This window comes from Martes martes (assembly GCF_963455335.1).
Source record: "Martes martes genome assembly, chromosome: 7".
In the NCBI taxonomy this organism is placed as follows: Eukaryota; Metazoa; Chordata; class Mammalia; order Carnivora; family Mustelidae; genus Martes; species Martes martes.
In genome coordinates, this window is record NC_137894.1 from 49,838,249 (window position 1) to 49,857,387 (window position 19,139).

General features: G+C 38.1%; 1 protein-coding gene across 16 annotated transcripts in view; it reads left to right on the plus strand.

Annotated features, from left to right (window-relative positions):
* HNRNPC (heterogeneous nuclear ribonucleoprotein C) overlaps positions 1-19,139 on the plus strand; it is a 56,359-nt gene that overhangs the window by 16,772 nt on the left and 20,448 nt on the right. For 7 of the 16 annotated variants that reach the window (XM_080807591.1, XM_080807600.1, XM_080807586.1 and 4 more), the window contains 3 exons: positions 11,220-11,497; positions 17,835-17,910; positions 18,551-18,598. In XM_080807591.1, coding sequence (XP_080663717.1) covers positions 11,257-11,497; positions 17,835-17,910; positions 18,551-18,598 — 365 coding nt within the window. In that variant the 5' untranslated portion in view covers positions 11,220-11,256. Of the gene's footprint in view, positions 1-9,429; positions 9,525-11,219; positions 11,498-17,834; positions 17,950-18,550; positions 18,599-19,139 lie in introns of those variants that run through there. The other 9 variants (XM_080807593.1, XM_080807598.1, XM_080807585.1 and 6 more) reach the window with 3 other exon arrangements.

The window sequence follows — 19,139 nt, forward strand, 5'->3', positions numbered from 1 at the left end:
TTTTTAATTTATTTGGCAGAGATCACAAGTAGGCAGAGAGGCAGGCAGCAGGGCGGGGGGAGCAGGTTCCTCGCTGAGCAGAGAGCCCGATGTGGGGCTCGATCCCAGGACCCTGGGATCATGACCTGAGCTGAAGGCAGAGGCTTTAACCCACTGAGCCACCCAGGCGCCCCGAATTTTTATGTTCTATTTAGGAAGTTCGCATTAGTCACAATTTTAGGCAAAGTTTGGTCATGGTGGGTATGGGTTGAATTTGTGGGGGTAGGTATTTTCCTTTGTGGTTTAAAATTATTTTTTTGAAAAAGGCTTTACCTAAATTTTGTTTTGCAGTTTTTTGAGTTACTAACTCGGGTCCTGCTCAAAACTAAACCAGAGTAGGGCTTTTCAGTATAGAGGAAATAAGCAAAAGGACTTACCAGTTGGGACTGACTTTGTTGGTTGTCATTGTTTTGAAACTAGTACATAACATGAAAACAATTTTGAAGGAAAATTGGATTAAACTTTAAAATGAGGGCAAGACTCAGTATGGTGAACAAATCAGTGAAGAATACATAATTGTAAGAGGTTGTTAATAAAATACTTAACAAAATCAAAATTTGAAACTTCTTCAGGCTGGAACTAGGTAGAGGATGAAATGGTATCTGAAATGTAAAGCTCTGTACTAAATGTAAAGAAAACTAACAAAGTTGTCCCAGTATGGGAAGTTAGCATTATATTAATAAATGTTTAAGAATTAGGGGTTTTACTTAGTGAATTCTGCATGTGTTGACAATGCGAAAGTTATCAGAAACAGTAGCATCTGAATAGCATCCAGAGTGTGTTCCATTCTTGAAAGAGCAACCAAATTTGGACTCGTACTGTGTTCAAAGGGACATTGACAGATTAAATTGTATTTGTTACAAGGCACCAGTTTTATTTTCATGGAAGATGGCGAGGATAGGGAGTAGTTTGAATAAGATAATTTAGGTTAAGAAGAAAATTAATTTTAATGGTAATGAATGGGCATTGAAGGAGGGAACTAAAGGAAGAAATTCATTAAAAGGCAGTTAAGTTTTAGAATTGAATAACATGAATTCCTTGATTTTGGTGGCAGTTCTCAAGAGGCTAGATTATCGTTTTTTTTTAAGATTTTATTTATTTGACAGAGATAAAGAGCGAGAGAAGGAACACAAACAGCGGGAGAGGGAGAAGCAGGCTTCCTGCTGAGCAGGTAGCCTGATGATGGGCTCCATTCCAGGACCCTAGGATCATGACCTGCGCCAAAGGCATACGCTTTCAATGACTGAGCCATCCAGGCGCCCCAAGAGGCTAGATTATTAGTGAGCAAGGATGTTGTAAGGGGATTTTAACATCCTTTGAAGAACTGCAGAGTGGTTGAACTACTTGATTTGGTTTTTCCCTCTTTAAGATTCTGGGAATTTTTTTTTTTTTGAGATTTTATTTATTTATTTGACATCACACAGAAGGGTTTGGAAAAGCAGGTTCAGTGAGCAGGGAGCCCAATGTGGGGCTCGATCCCACAACCCTGGGATCATGACCTGAGCCAAAGGCAGATGCTTAATGACTGAGCCATCCAGGTGCCCCTCTGCGAATATTTTCTTAAAGACCTTCACTTTAAAATTTTTGTCGGGGCACCTGGGTGGCTCAGTGGGTTTAAAAGCCTCTGTCTTCGGCTCGGGTCATGATCCCAGAATCCTGGGATCCAGCCCCGCATCAGGCTCTCTGCTCAGTTGGAGAGCCTGCTTCCTCCTCCCTCTCTCTGCCTGCCTCTCTGCCTACTTGTAATCTCTCTCTCTCTCTGTCAAATAAACAAAATCTTAAAAAAAAATTTCTTTTTGTCATTATATTACCCATTTATACTTGGGTAGGAACAGTCTTCTATAAAAATGCTTATTAAGAGATCCTTGAAGGAAATGCATATACAAAACAATATTTTTCTTGAGCACTATTTAATATTTTGGTGTTTTGGTTCATCTCTATCTTATACCTGTACACCTGTATTTTTTAAAAATTTTTTTTTTTAAGATTTTTTATTATTTGACAGATCACAAGTAGGCAGAGAGGCAGGCAGAGAGAGAGGAGGAAGCAGGCTCCCCGCTGAGCAGAGAGCCCGATGTGGGGCTCGATCCCAGGACGCTGGGATCATGACCCGAGCCGAAGGCAGAGGCTTAAACCACTGAGCCACCCAGGCGCCCCCTGTACACCTGTATTTTTGATGAATTTTTAGCAGTATGGAGTCTTTACCATATGTAGTTTTAGAGCGTGTTATAAACATTCTTCACTTCGTTTTCTACAATATGTTTTAAGTGGTTATGTAGTGTTTTTTATTAAAAGGGATTTACAGAGTTTACAGATGCTCAAGAGTTTTCTGTTTCAATTCCAAACATAGGATAACCTGAAATTTAACATTGCCAGTTGCTTAATTAATGCAAGTATGTAGGCCCAGCCGTTGTTTGGCACTTTTTAAGAATTTTCAAAGGAACCTAGAGAAATACGTACTGGTTTACTTCTCGTTTGTTTACTTAGTTATAGCAGTGGGAGTGCCATATCTTTTCACCCCATTGGACGATCATTCTTAAATTAGCAAATCTGATAGAAAGTAAGATATACTGGTGTATATCTTTTTTCTGTGTGTTGTTACAGGAGCTTTAAAAAACTTTGGAATAGGTAATACTACATATGTAAAATAAACCGTCCATGTTCCAGCCTTTTTGTTCTGGTAGCTGCTGTGTAGATTACTATGTTTGCTCTCCATATGTGTGGTGTGGTTTTGCCCTTGAATAGTTTCAGGCATGATATTTCACTTAAGAACTTGATGCTTGCATCTCCTCTAAGAATAAAGATAATCTATATTAACGAAATTACCAAGCCAGTGAAATTTAGTAACACTGATTCAATATTCTCTTGTATACAGTCCATGATAAAATTCCGTCACCAAAAAAATGTTTGCAATCAGTTCAGTCAAGGTTCAAAGGTTCACACATTGCTTTCTTAATCTAGAAAAGGTTTCTACTTTGTATGCATTTTTCCCTATGTGCAGGTTCAGATATTTTACCAAGGATATTGCACAGGTGATGTGTTTTTCTTATTTTTGTCACACCAGGAGGCATGTAATGTCAGATCAGTTGGTTTAAGTGGTGGCATTTATGTTTCCGTTTCAAAAGTACATTTTTTCCCTTTATAGTCAGTATTTTGGGTAATATTTTGAGATCATATAAATCTTGTTTTCTGCCCTTGTTGGGGAGAAAAGCTTGATGCTTTCCCTCAGTGATTTTAGCATACATCGACAGTTATCTGAATTACCATTTTTCTTTTATTTTTTTATTTTTAAAGATTTTATTATTTGACAGACACAGCAAGAGCAGGAACACAAGCAGGGGGAGTGGGAGAGGGAGAAGCAGGCTTCCCACTGAGCAGGGATTCAAATGTGGGGCTCCATCCAAGGATCCTGGGATCACAACCTGAGCTGAAGACAGACACTGAACGACTGAGCCACCCAGGGGCCCCTGTCTAAATTACCTCTTAAATTAAAATTTTTGGCGTTTATGATCTATTTGTTTTGCATTTCCTGACTGTTTTTTCCTGTTCGTATTTGTTGGGACTGTTGCACATTTTCTGTTGTTCAGATTTTGGCAACTGTGTATGTAATTTTTTACATTTAAGTTTTGATCCATCTATAATTTATTTTGGTTACTGAATTACTTTTTTTTTTAAAGATTTATTTATTTGTTTGACAGATCACAAGTAGGCAGAGAGGCAGGCAGAGAGAGGGGAAAGGAAGCAGGCTCGCTGCTGGGCAGAGAGCCCGACGTGGGGCTCGATCCCAGGACCCTGGGACCATGACCTGAGCCAAAGGCAGAGGCTTTAACCCACTGAGCCACCCAGGTGCCCCACTGAATTACATTTTTTGAGAGTTTCTTTGGTTTTTAATAGTTATGGGCTACCATTTATTGAACTATTTATTTTTCTCTGTAATTTGTAGTATCTTGAATATTCTCTTAGTTTTAATTCTTAGGCATAGTAGTTAGAATAGCTTATCAAAAAAATGACCAGCTTTGGGGGAACCTGGTTCAGTTGGCTAAGTGTCAGACTCTTGATCTCACCTCAGGTCTTGATCTTGGGATCATTAATTCAAGGCCTGTGTTGGTATCCACGCTGGGTGTGGAACCTACCTAGAAGAATAAATAAGTAAAAATAAAAATGGCCCACTTAGGTTTTTGTGTCCTGAAAATGTCCTTAAAAGTACCATCATATGCTGTTTGCTCAGTGTTAGTATTCTTGACCTTGAGATCATACCTGTTTTGAAGAACAAAGAGTTTTGGGTGTGGAGCAGATTAAAGTACACTGTTTTTGCAGACACATGGACAGTTCATTGTTAGCTAGAGGGAAATAATTGATGGAATGCACTAAAGATAACAGGTAGAGAACAAATGAGGGCCAGATAGAGTAATGTGAATGTAAATGGGCAAAATAGGAACTTAAGTTTGTTAAAGACAAGTAACTTAGTTCAGTAGAAGGGGAATTTTATAGTGTCCAAAAGGTACTGAAACTTTGACAGATTGTGAAAGGCAGTATGAAAGAAAACTAGCTTATCTTTAAAAAAAATTGCCAACTCGTTGCTGCCATCTAGTGATACTTTGCTTTCTGAATTCACAGAAAGTTGGGAAGTAACAGTCATTTGGTAGTTGAATTTGATTCACATTGAATGTATAGGCTAGTTAGGGGTAGAAATAAAAATTCTGAGGTAGATTTCTGCGTTTTCTTGTCTGAGGCAGGTTATTTCCCTTGTGTTCTATTAGTATGATTTTGACATTTCATAAGCCATACAGATGTGTTTGATTTTTTTTCTTTCTGGGCTAATAGATAATGTGATATGAGTAAGTATAACTGTGAGTAGCCTAGGTGAATAGGGTGAGCAGGTAGAGCATTGGCTGAAATTTCAGTAGAAACATCTTTGGCTTATTACCTGTTTTCTCTGATGGTTTTTTTGTTTGTAGTAAATGTGCCTAAATATAATGAACACAGTCTGAATAGTGGCACTGTTTTGTCAAATACTTGTCTTTTCAATCCATTTCCACTAAAGGTGGAGTTACACTGCTCTGCAAATAAAGGCAAGGAAGCTAAAGGCTTAATTCTAGTTATAAATTGATTTTGGCCCCATCAAAACGTAGTTTTGGACTATTTGAGTTCTGTACCACTCGTAATTATCAAGTAGTGCAGTTTGCCTCTCCCACCTTACTGCACCTTTTTCCAGCAGAATTTACGTGATATTTAATGCTAACTTAAGAGAAACAGTGTACTTGTTACAGTTCCCAACCTTTAGCTAGATTGAAAATCCAAGATAGGTTTGTCTCAAGAGGGCAAAGAATCAGGATAGCATGATCTTCAGAATGAACAGTTAAAAATAAAATTTTGAGAGGTTTGCTTGCATTCCGAGCAGATGTAGATTTTGTTTTATTTATTTCTTGGTTTTAGGATGTAAATAGAATGGCAGAAATGGAAATAGAAACATTTCTTTAAAAAAAACCAAAAACTGTCAGAATGAACAAGCAGAGGGAGAAGTAGGCTCCCTGCTGAGCAAGGAGCCCACTGTGGGATTTAATCCCGGATGACTCGATCTGAAGGCAGACACTTAACCACCTCAGCCACCCAGGCACCCTGAAAATCTCTTGGTTTTGCTTTAACATAAAGTCTGTGATTAGATGCATAGATCCTTTGGTCTAATAAGGCAATAAAGGTAACTGAGTATTCTTAGTTTTGATTTCTTAACCAGATATAAGACATGCGTTAGCGATCCTTTGGTGGTAAAAATCACGGGATAAGGGGCGCATGGGTGGCTTAGTTAAGTGTCCAGCTATTTAGTTCAGTTCAAATCTTGATGTCAGGGTCATGAGTTCATGCCCCATGTTTTTTAAAAAGGTGGGATGAAAATATATGTATATATAAATATAAAATACATAGTATAGCACCTGTGTCCGTATGTACCTAGGGACTACAGTTTTGAGTGCTACCACCCAAATAACCTTAAGGAAAATGTTGATTTCATTCCATTTTATTTTATTGTGTTCAGATTCTGCTTTTCTGGAAACCAGATCCACTTAATCATCGGTAGTGAATTAAATGGGAAGCACAGTTTCCATGGAACATAATATTTCAGAAATCTACCCTCCTTTTTTTTTTTAAAAAGATTTATACTGGGTTTTTTGTTTTGTTTTATTTTTGAGAGAGAGAGAGAATGAGTTGGGGAGGGCCAGTGGGAGAGGGAGACACAGAATTTCTAGTAGACTGAACACCCAGTGTGGAGCCAGACATGGGGCTAGATTTCACAATCCTGAGATCATGACCTGAGCTGAAATCAAAGAGTCGGAAGCCTAACTGACTGAGCCACCCATGTGCCCCAGAAATTTACTCTCTTGATATTACTCTTGGAAAACAATTTTAGGAAAGAAATTTTTTTTTTATTCTGTGTACTTTTCTTTACTTGGATATTTAAAAAGAATGAATTTGACTCCCCCCCCGGGTATCTGGCTGGCTCAGTTGATAGAAAAGGCGACTTGATCTCTGGGCTGAGTTGAGGTCCCACATTGGGTATAGAGATTACGTACACACATAATTACATAAACCTTTAGAAAAGGGTTTTTCTTTTTTTTTTTTAAAGTTTTTTTTTTTAATTTATTTGTCAGAGAGAGCGAGCGAGCACAGGTAGAGGCAGAGGGAGAAGCAGGCACCCCACCAAGCAAGGAGCCCGATGTGGGACTCGATCCCAGGACGCTGGGATCATGACCTGAGCCGAAGGCAACTGCTTAACCAACTGAGCCGCCCAGGCGTCCCTAGAAAAGGGTTTTTCTATTAACACCTGAAACTAATATAACACTGTATATTAACTGGAATTAACAAAAACTTTAAAACATTTTCTCTGAGAAAACGTTAAAAAGGATGTGACTGGACTAATTTCATCTGTGAGGAAATTTGGAGTATTTAGAATGTGCCAGAAATGTCCGGTTGTGGAATTTATAAACTGATTGATAAGGATTAACCAAATTTTAAACTGCAAACATTTTTTTAAGGATTTGTCTGTTTTAGAGACAGCTTGCTTATGCATGCACAGGGAGAGGGGGAAGAGAGAGAATCCTAAGCTCCGAGTCAGGGGAGTCTATCCCACAAGGTCATGACCAGAGCTGAAACTGAGTCAGACACTCAACCAGCTAAGCCACCCAGGCACCCATTGACTTAAAACATTTAATCATAATTCCCACATTATTGAAAGTGATTTGCAGTTATTTATTTTTTTATATAGTAATCTTTACTCACAACCTGGAGCTCAGACTCACAACCCTGAGATCAAGACTCATATGTTCTTCTTACTGAGGCAGCTGGGTGCCCCTAAGTGATTTGTGGATAAAGACTGCAGTTGTTGGTAGTAAGAATACCAAATTATTAAAAATTAAAAATGAGTTTAGAATGTAATATGCTGCAGCGCTATGTAAGGTAAAAAGCAAAAAATAAAGTATGTGGAATTGTACTGAGAGTATGAAATTGTGGAAAATCCAGACTGGGAAACTTCAGGTCAAATACCCTGTATTTTCCAAGCAATAAATTTGAATTTAAAGGGGTGCCTAAAAATAAAAAAAAAAAAAAAAAAAAAAAAATAAAGGGGTGCCTAGGTGGCTCAGTTGGTTAAGTGTCTGCCTTCGGCTCAGGTGGTGATCTCCCGGTTCTTGGATGGAGCCCCACATCTGACTCCCTGCTCAGCGGGGAGACTCCCTCTGCCCTTCGCACCCACTTGCACTCTCACACAAATAATAAAATTTTTTAAAGTGGTGACTACAAAGAATAGTAGTTACTTTGGGGGTTTGGAAAGGTTTAAAGAATGGTATGCTGCACTGGGGCTCTGAGTTAGTTTTGAGATTGTGGAGACTAAGCCACTCTGGCATCTTGAGACATTTTTGTTACAGTACCTTGTACTCATGTATTCTTGGAGCAGGGAAAAAAACCCTTCCTGTTTCAACTGCTTTTCTTAAAATTGGCTCCCTTGGCTTTCCACTAAATGGGTATTTGGGGATTCTTCCATTTCTAGGTCTTTCTGGTTCTCCTGCAGTGGTAGATAACCATGCACATGTGGGTTGTTGGCTTCCCTTTTACCAGCTTGCATTATGGCATTTTGATTGGGGTACCTGGGCACCCAAGTTTATCTAGTTGCTTTTATGTGGGGATTCAGAAAGGTTCAAAAACTATGATGATGTTGTTTTGTTCTGGGAAATCCAGGGGTTCCCCCCTGCCTTACTTTCTTTGCATTTAGGATACTGACTATTTTATATCCACCCCCCCCACCCCCCAAAAAAAACCAGATTTCAGAGGTAGGGTGAAATGTGACCTGAGTTCATTTGGTGTAAAATTTGGGGAAATATGTTCCCTCTTCGGGGCGCCTGGGTGGCTCATTGGGTTGGGGCCTCTGCCTTCGGCTCGGGTCATGATCCCAGGGTCCTGGGGTCGAGCCCCGCGTCGGGCTCTCTGTTCGGCTGGGAGACTGCTTTCCTCCTCTGTCTGCTTGCCTCTCTACCTACCTGTGATCTCTGTCTGTCAAATAAATAAATAAAATCTTCAAAAAAAAATGTTCCCTCTTCAATAGTTTTTTTTTTTTTTAACGATTTTTAAAATTTATTTGACAGACAGAGATCACAAGTAGGTAGAGGCAGGCAGAGAGGGAAGAGGAAGCAGGCTCCCTGCTGAGCAGAGAGCCCGATGGGGGGGCTCGATCCCAGGGTTCTGGGATCATGACCCGAGCCGAAGGCAGAGGCTTTAACCCACTGAGCCACCCAGGCGTCCCCCTCTTCAATAGTTTTTAAACAGTGGTATCATTAAAAATAATCATCCTCATTAAACTGTGAGGAATTCTGCTCTTCATGTTTTTTCTCGTAAGTAGCCTTGGTACCTAGTACTTTCCAGATACTCAGTAAATGTCCAGTGAAAAAATGTATTAATTTGTAGTAGTTTATTCTTTAGAAGATGTGTTCCTTGGAACAGGATTAATGGACCTTTGTGGGTTCACTCGTCTTTATTGTTGCTCATACCTTGATTAAATCCTTAGTATGTGCATTAAATCCTTTAGCCAAGCTTTTGAGGTTGAGGTCATTATTACTTTTCTGTTAACTCAGGATTCTTATAGCAAATTTAGTAACCACATACAATTGGAGAAAATAGATAAAATTATATACTTAAATTCAGAGATGGCACCTTTTTACTTGTGTATCTGGATGTTTCTTTATCAGCCTTTCCAAATGGAGTTCCATGGGTGTTAATCCTTAATATCCTAAGGCATTCTTTATATGTAATAAATTGTCTGCTTCTAGATTGGTTCTAGCTATGTACCATCTTTGTAAAAAGTGAGAAGATAATCATTTAAATCCACTTCTGTTCTGTGGTTCCAAGGAGTGTATTTGAAGGGGACATTACTGTCAGTTTGTTTTACACTCTTGTTCAGTATGCTGATGGCATGTAGGAAGAACCATTCTCTTCCCCAACAGGTAATTGCTAATTAAATCTAGGAAGATTTTTCCTTTTAGTTACTATTGTTTACTGTAATATGTAGAATATGTTTATTTTTTGTGAAAATAATTGTAGAAAACTGGCTTGAGTTCTCCCCTCTTAGAATAATAGCAAACCTTAATAACCAGCAGTAATATTTGAAACCAGTTAGTCCTTTCAGTAGGTTTCTGTTTTTGGTGTTCTGAGGAGGCTTTCTGGGACTTGGAGTTGAAAGAGTGTTGGTGACTCTGTGCCATTGTTTGGTAAATTCTTATTGCTTAGTCTAAGAAAAATTAACTATTGTTTATAAAGCTATAATTCAGAAACCAAAATCAAGTAAAGACTTTAATTTTCGAAAGGCTAGGAGGGAAAAGTGGTTGTTAACAGCTTTAAAAATCAGTACTACTTGTGAAATGAGTAGTATTTTAAGGATCAGAATATTAGTGATCTATATAAATGATGTTATGCTACCTGTTTTGTTACACACATATATGTATATATAGAAAATATTTTTACGTAATCCATGAACTAGTTTGTCATTCTTCTGGGGATTGGAAAAATAGCGTACTAGATACTCATCTGATGTGAGTTTCAAAGGGATGAATGGAAAATAAATTAATCTTAAGAATGGTACTCTGAATCTAATGTGGGACCATCTTAAACTGTTTTAAGTTTGGTAGTTGGAGTGGGAAGGGGCAACAGATACAAACCCTAAAAGAATGTCAAAATGTTTCTACTTGAAAAAACCTAAGGTGATAGAACATGAATCTCCTTGTAATTATAATGTGACTGAACCTTCATATACATTTTTTTTAAAAAAGATAATTTTTGTTTTGAAACAGTTTGAGGAAAGTTGTACTCTTCTTAGTTCTCCTGGTCCTCTCTTGATTCATGCAGTGTTCTATGTGCTAGTTTTATCATCATCACCATCTAGTATTACAAATATCCCATCTGTATTTTCTAGATCATCACATAAAAAGTAGATCGAGTCATTGCATTCTATAAAATGATGTATTGTTACTTAAGATATCTCTGGCATATTATGAATCATTTAATGTACCTGGAAATAAATATTTCCAGAGTGAATGATTTGGGTCTCTATATTGCCTTAGTATAATAAAGTTAATTATATTTGAAGGGCAGAGGGTCTATTGTCCACATTTATCTAGCTAAAGAATGGTTTATGGGCAGAAATTGGAGTTTTGTATATCTTTGGAATAGGTGAGACTCATTTTAATAACAGCAATGTGTAAGAAGGTGGATTTCTTGATATATGGCAGGAAATGGTTAGGTTAGTATGACAAGGAAGATTAAAATTATGAGAAGTTCATAGTAGAGAGCTTAAGGTATTCTAATTTACTTGAGGACTTAAGAACAGAGAGGGCTCACTTGAATAATGCCCTTAATTGTATTGCTAGTTGTCTTTGAAGAGCACCCCCCCCCACCCCACAGTCCCTTGAAATGATAGTCTGGCACTGCTGGAATAGACTAGGGACGATGGAACTGAATTTGTATAAGGGTGCATATATTCAGGAGCTCTCCTCTCTAAAATAGTAATATACTTTCCTCTGTGAGAGCCGTTTAAGCTGAGTGATAGTCTAGTCACAGTGTTCAAAATAGTAGAAAGTTTTATCAAGGAGTATTTTGGTTCTAATCTCTTTTTTTAACCTGAATGCATTTTTTTTTCCATCCAGTTTTTCACCTTTGTGAGGAACCTTAACATCAAAGAAAATGGCCAGCAATGTTACCAACAAGACAGATCCTCGCTCCATGAACTCCCGTGTATTCATTGGGAATCTTAATACTCTTGTGGTCAAGAAATCTGATGTGGAGGCGATCTTCTCGAAATACGGCAAAATTGTGGGTTGCTCTGTTCATAAGGGCTTTGCCTTTGTTCAGTATGTTAATGAGAGAAATGCCCGGGCTGCTGTGGCAGGAGAGGATGGCAGAATGATTGCTGGCCAGGTTTTAGGTAAGATCTGGATTGGATTTCTTCGTTGACTGTTTAATTCAGATATGAGTTTTTCTGTTCATGCTTCTGTTTTTCTCCCTTTCCATTAAGCTAAGTTGAAAAAAATGTTAAGTTTATAGTTGTAATTGGCTAAATAAGGACTTCACTCCTTTCTGTGTAGCAGAGACTGGATAACCAGTTGGTGGTCTTGAATAAGGTCAGGAGAATAGGAATGACATTACATAAGGTACAGTGGCTGCCCTAAATAGCTGTCCTTCCGCTCACAGTAGAATGGGCAAAGTCAATATAGCTTAGTCACTCCTGGGCTGTGGAGTCAGATTGCTTGGCACAGCTGTGTTTTGGACAGTCTACATAACTTGGCTGAGCCTTCTCATCCATTAAAATGGAGGTATAGTATGTCAGTCTATTACCTGTTCTCTTCCCCACCCCCCCCCACGACCAAAGATTATTTATTTGGCAGAGAGACTCAGGGAGAGTGGGAGAGGGAGAAGCAGGCTTCGTGTGGAACAGGAAGCCCAATGCTGGGCTCCATCCCAGGACCCTAGGATCATGACCAGAGCCGAAGGCAGACACGTAAACCACTGAGCCACCCAGGCACCTCCAGTCTGTTATCTGTTCTTACCTGAGATAATAGTACTTAGATGTTACCAAGAATTTGGATTAATTAGGATGTTTCATGAGAAGCTTCTAGTGTAAGTCCAGCATGTTACGCTCAATAAAAGGTGCTTAATGTTCATGTGTTTTAGCATTAACAGTACAAACTGGTTTTGTTTTTGGTCTCAGTTTCACCAGTAAGGGGTCTCCTGATCTACCATGTTCAAATATTTGAGAATGAGGTCTGAGCTTAGAGTACATAAGATGTTCCTGATGGTTGTAGAATTTAATCTCCATGAATAATTTTGACTGCTTATCCATTGCTAAGATTTGCTGTCAGAATCATAGTTAATTTTATATAGCTTATTTTTTTTTTAAGATTTTATTTATTTATTTGACAGAGATCACAAGCAGGCAGAGAGAGGGGGGAGCAGGCTCCCTGCTGAGCAGAGAGCCCGATGTGGGGCTCCATCCCAGGACTCTGGGATCATGACCTAAGCCAAAGGCAGAGGCTTTAACCCACTGAGCCACCCAGGCACCCCTATATAGCTTATATTTTTCTGTGTGTGAATATTAGGGAAGCTGAAGGGTTTGTAAGACAAAAGTCTGTTTCTTTTGTCCTTTATGAATAAAAGGGAATAAGCACACACAGACATCTTGAGTGCCACAGAATGGCTAGTTCCATTGTTGATAATGTATTGTTTAGCGGTTAAACAAAATTACCTGCTTTAGATTTATAATGTTTACAGTAATTCATAATTACATGAGACTTTTTAGGGGCGCCTGGGTGGCTCAGTCGTTTAAGTGTCCACCTTGCCTGTGGCTCAGATGATCGAGCCCTGCTTGTGTCCCTTTCTTTACTGTGTGTCTCTCTCTCTGTCAAATAAATAAAAAGACTTAGTTTTCTGAAGATTCCTGTGGTGGCTTATTTAAATTTTCATATTGTTTTCAACATTATCAAGAGTTTGTATTCAGGTTGTTGTTGTTGTTTTTTTAGTTTTTTCTTTTTAAAGATTTTATTTATTTATTTGACAGAGATCACAAGTAGGCAGAGAGGCAGGCAGAGAGAGAGGAGGAAGCAGGTTCCCTGCCGAGCAGGGAGCCCGATGCAGAGCTCGATCCCAGGACCCTGAGATCAGGACCTGAGCCGAAGGCAGAGGCTTTAACCCACTGAGCCACCCAGGCGCGCACTTGTTTTTTTGTTTTTTTAAATGCATAGTGTTCAAGTTGAATTCCACCTTAAATGTTTTATTTTCTACCTGGCTTTCTCTCTTCAGGATGCTGTGAATTTTTTTCCCCTTAAGTGTTTCCATGTTGGTGTTTCCTTACAGTACTACACAGAACTTAAAGCATTTCATAATGATTGTAGCATTTAATAAATACTTCCTATATAACATGATTTATTGTAAAGTTTCAACTGTTTTTGTTACTGTTTTTAAATAAGTGACAGCTCCATTCTTGGAGTAAACAGCATTATTCTTAATATCAGGAGCAGCTCTCTTTTTTTAAAGATGTTATTTTAAAGTTTTAGTTTTTAATTTTTTTTATTTGACACAGCACGAGAAGGGGGAGCAGCAGGGAGAGGGAGAAGTAGGCTTCCAGCTGAGCAGGGAGCCAGATGTAGGGCTCTATTCCAGGACCTTGGGATCATGATCTGAGTTGAAGGCAGACGCTTAACTGACTGAGTCACCCAGGCACCTTCTTTTTTTATTTTAGAGAGGGGTGGGGCTGGAGAGAAAGGGGGAAAATCTCAAGTAGACTCCCCACCTGAGCACAGAGCCTGATGGCCTTTGGGGCTTCATCTCACAACCCTGAGATCATAACCTGAGCCAAAACCAGCAGTTGGATGCTTAACCGACTGAGCCACCCAGCTTTTTAGACTGTTTTGAATGTTTGGTTACTGTTTCTCAGTGGCTCTTTTCGTAAAGAGCTCTCTCATTCTAGAATAAAAGTATTTTGTAATTTGTAAACACTTCTTAAATGCTAACTATTTTTAAAAATCCCAACCATACCTCATTGGGATGGAAAAATATTTTAAGTTAGAGAACCTTGTAAACCTTGACATTGAAGATCCATGGAATAGTTGTAATTGGAGAATACATAAGAAATTTTCATACCTATTTGTCCTATATCCAAAGTACAAGAAAACACATGTGTAAAACTTTGGCATCTGTAAAATGGCTACATCATAAAATGAAGTCAGGGTTTTTCATGATACTTTTTTTTTTTTTTTAACTGTCTTGGAAATTTACTAACACAAAAGTAGAGAAATTTAGTGAGTTTGTAAGTACATCTCATCTTGTTAAATGCCAATATTTAATCATGTTTTCATCTATTTTATTGGTTTTCTTTTAAATTTCGTTAGAATAATTCTGACTTCATATATCCAGCAGATAAGAACTTTAAACAAAATGTAAACCACACTGCTCTTATCACATAAACACAATAATTCCTTAATACCATTCAATCCATGTTTAGATTTCTTTATTATTTCAGACTTTTTTTAATAACTTGCTTTATTCAGATCAAGATCCAGTCCATGTCCACATATGCATTTGATTAATTGCCCCTTAGATGTCTTGAAGTTTTGAGTTTCCCCATCCCTTCCTTTCCTATTTAAAAAATTTGTGACCTTTAATTTGTTACTGATTTGATTATTTGTTCATTTAATTTGTTCTTCTCTACCTCTGTTTTGTGTAATACTGCCAGATCTAGAGCAGCACTGTCCAGTAGAAATGTAAATGTGTATACTTCAAACACATCTGAATTCAGACTTGTGGCTAGCAGCTCACTATATTGGACGTGCAGATCTAGAAGCTTGATTCAATTCAGATTCCATTTATTTTTGGTGAAAACGTTATGTGAATAATGTTAATGTATTTTATATTATATCACACCTTAACATGGTTGCCCATTTTTAGTACTGTTAAGGATAATTTGTGGGTTCAGGTTTTACATCTTGATCCACCTGTGATAGTTTGCCATCAATTTTCCACCTTACTGGTGATGATCCTTTGATGATCATTGATGAGGTGTTTTATAAGGGGTTGCAAAAGAGTAGATTTCTAATTTCCTTCTGCTTAACTTTTCTGAAAGGAACAACTCATTAATATTTGCTTTTTCTGAAATACCATTCATGTTGGAAAGACCAGATAAATTTTTTTCAAAAACTCTTCAATATTTTAGCTTGAGGGGCGGGCAGCAAAGCATGGCTTATTGAGCGATAGCAAAGTGATAGTACAAAGCTCCCAAGGAGGGAAGGGACCCTGAAGAGGTTCCCCAAGTGTGTGTTTTTTTGTTTGTTTTTTTTGAAGTTCTACAAGCTCTACACCCAACATGGGTCTTGAACTCAAAACCCCTAGATCAAGAGTCGCATGCTGTACAGACTGAGCCAGACAGGTGCCTCCATGATGTTAATATTTCTAATAATTTAAATTGGTGTGTGTTAATACATTACTTATCCTTCTTTAGAGCTCAGAATATTTCATCTGCGACCAGTGTATCTTGTGTCCTTGAGACCTTTGTTTTTTGTTTTTTTTTTTAAGATTTTATTTACTTGACAGAAATCACAAGTAGGCAAAGAGGCAGGTGGGGGGAGGGGGAGAGCAGGCTCCTAACCAGGTAGAGAGCCCAATGCAGGGTTCGATCCCAGGACCCTGAGATAATGACCAGAGCTGAAGGCAGAAACCCAACCCACTGAGCAACCCAGGCTCCCTGAGATCTTAGTTTTATAATAATTTCATTGCATCCTTGCTTTCTGGCATCACAAGATACTCCAAGTCTTCTGATGTATTTCTTGACCTAAACCTATTTGCCACTTAGTAAAATAATGGGAATTACCTGGAAGCCACAGTCTGTACACCAGGGAGTGTTAATTACTGATTTTTAATAGTTTTTGTCTAGTTTCAGTAAGCAGAATAGGAAGCACTTTTTTTAAGAAAACAAAACAATTTTACATGTGCTTAGTCCCACAGTTTCAAAATAACCACGCCTGTTTGGTTTTTTACAAAAATTAAGATTACTAAGTACTTTTTTAGATTTGAGATATCCTTTTCTGGATATTGACTCAGTACTACAGTTTAGGACACATGGAATAATTCTTCTGTAAGATTGTGTAATCAGGGCACTTAGGTGGCTCAGTTGGTTGAGCATCTGCCCAGGGTCCTGGGGTCCAGTCAGGCATCTGGCTTTCTGCTTAGCAGGAGTCTGCTTTTCCCTCTCACTACTCCCTGCTCATTCTCTTGTCTCTCAAATAGATAAATAAATTATCTTCAGGAAAAGGTGGGGGAGGTTGTGATCAACTTGATATATAATCTCGTTCTGTTTTTATTTTAGAATTGCGTTGTTTTTTCTGTTTAGTTTTTGTTTTGTTTTTTTTTTTAAAGAGAAGGAGGTAGAGGTGAGGAAAACTGTCTGGAACCTACTCAGATAAAAACAAGTCAACTGTAAAGGCAAGGTTGTTCTTAACATTAGGTGCTAAAAATTGGAAATGATTTAGTGAACCAGAAACTCTTCAGATTCTTCATTAATGTAATGATGTTCGGCAGATAGTGTACTAAAAGTCTTTTTCAGTTGGTCATTTGATGAACTAAGTTTTGGAGAGCTGGTTTTTGAGAAATGGAATCTTGTTAGAATAAGGAAGAGGGGGCGCCTGGGTGGCTCAGTGGGTTAAAGCCTCTGCCTTCAGCTCAGGTCATGATCTCAGGGTCCTGGGATTGAGCCCCACATCGGGCTCTCTGCTCAGCGGGAAGCCTGCTTCTCCCTCTCTCTCTCTGCCTGCCTCTCTGCCTACTTGTGATCTCTGTCTGTCAAAAAAATAAATAAAATCTAAAAAAAAAAAAAAAAGAAGAAGGAAGAAATCGTGAATTCTTTTGTTTGGTTGTAGGACTATAGCTGGTCATGTTGGAATAGGTGTTTTTACGTTTATGGAACCTAGGACTTTGTCTTTGTTCCCTTAATTCCCTTTTCTTGGTTTGTGTGTGTATGTGTGTGTCTGTGCGCACACAGAGACACGTGCACGCACAAATGTGTATGTAAAAGTTATTGAGCAATTGGCTGAATAGTATTCCTAAACTATTATTCAGCTTTTTTTTTTTTAAATTTTATTTATTTATTTGATAGAGATCACAAGTAGGCAGAGAGAGAGGAAGGGAAGCAGGCAGGCTCCTTGCTGAACAGAGAGCCCGACGTGGGGCTTCAATCCCAGGACCCCAGGATGACCTGAGCCAAAGGCAGAGGCTTTAACCCACTGAGCCACCCAGGCGCCCCTATTATTCAACTTTTACAGCTGATCCTATTTATAAGGAGAATGAAAATTCACTTTTGGGGATAATTTAAGGGTATCCTACTCATAATAATTCGTGAATTGCTATGTATTTTATATCTCTGAGGTCATTCATTCATTCCTAATATATGCTCTTAGTGGTGAGAGTTTCATTTTATTGGGAACTGAGGGTAGAAGGTACTAAAGACAAATGATCATGTCTTATATATAATAAGTGTATATATGTCTTATACATAATGAATACCTTTTTGTTACAGAACAGAGGACAAAGGATTGAAAAATTAAGTCCTAGCCTTGTAAAAATTCATGAGCCCTTTTTACATAAGAAAAGATGGGACATCATGTTCAGTCTTTCTTGATTTATATACTACTTACACATCTTAAAACTGTAGTTTAAGATGCTACACTACCCCTACAGGATTGTCGTTAAAGTTTTTGTCTTTATTTTTCTTTTTTCAGATATTAATCTGGCTGCAGAGCCAAAAGTGAACCGAGGAAAAGCAGGTGTGAAACGATCTGCAGCGGAGATGTACGGGTCAGTACCAGAACACCCTTCTCCGTCCCCTCTACTCAGGTCCGGAACTTTATTATTTATAACTGCATTGTGTCCATCAGTGGGCATCTTCTCTATCTGTTTTCTGGATGTGGGGAGGGTTAACTATAGTATGTTTTATCTGTGTAAAAATGATGCTTTATTAATTTTGTATTAGTATACCTCCTTTTCGCCCATTTCCCAGAGAATTGTTAGAATTCCCTGAGATTTTTTTATTTACTAAAGAGCAGTTTGGTATTTTTAACATACAGTGAAATCTTTGGAGAGGAGTTGTTTAGTTTGTAAGAATTGGGAAATATGAAAGGGAAGGAGAAAAGCATAAGAATATTTGGTTTACTGTTGTACTTTTCAGTGTTCTTATATTAGTGTTATGTTTTATGTTGGAATTGTAGCAGATCTGTGCCTAAATTTGCAAATTAGCTGCTGCATGTCCAGTGGCTTCTAAGATGATTGGAATTTTAGTGATTTGTTGCTTAAATGATTGGGAATTATTCCATGCTAATCTCTTGATCTGTTTGTTATGGTTGGTTTTGCATGGTTTTTTGTTTTTGTTTTTCCCATCTGCTATTGTGAATTTATATCAACAGCTCCAAATTAATCCTCTTTGGTATTTATTTTTCAGCTCCTCTTTTGACTTGGACTATGACTTTCAACGAGATTATTATGACAGGTATGTTAAAGGTGTTTTGTCTTGTCTAACCATTTATTTTTTTTTCTGATGTATAATGAACATTCTCTTATAATGAACAACAAAGATGTTTTCGAGGTACCCCCTTTATAAACATAATGGAAAATACCATCCTGCAAATGGTCAGGGGTAGGCTAGGGTGGGTGACATTTCTGTTGATTGCAAAGAGTCAGTTTATATATTGTCAGGGCATACAGGAACACGTCTAGTATTTTGTTTGCGTTTGTATGCCAACTAAAAGTAAGGACTGACTTGTCAAATGATAAAATAGGACTTAAGTAGCATTTCCATGTTCTCTTCATTAATTCCTTATTGTATACTTGCCATTGGGCTTTGCATTGTAGGGCATTACAGCAAAACTACTTAAAAAAAGATCCTAAGTCTCTATTGAGCAAACCAACTAATACAAAATAGGATACAATAAGCATACATAAATGAATTAAAAATGTAAATTGCTCTAGGGGTTATAAAGTGTTGAAGACTTGCAGATTGGCGGTGGTGGTTAACACCATTCTAGAAGGCA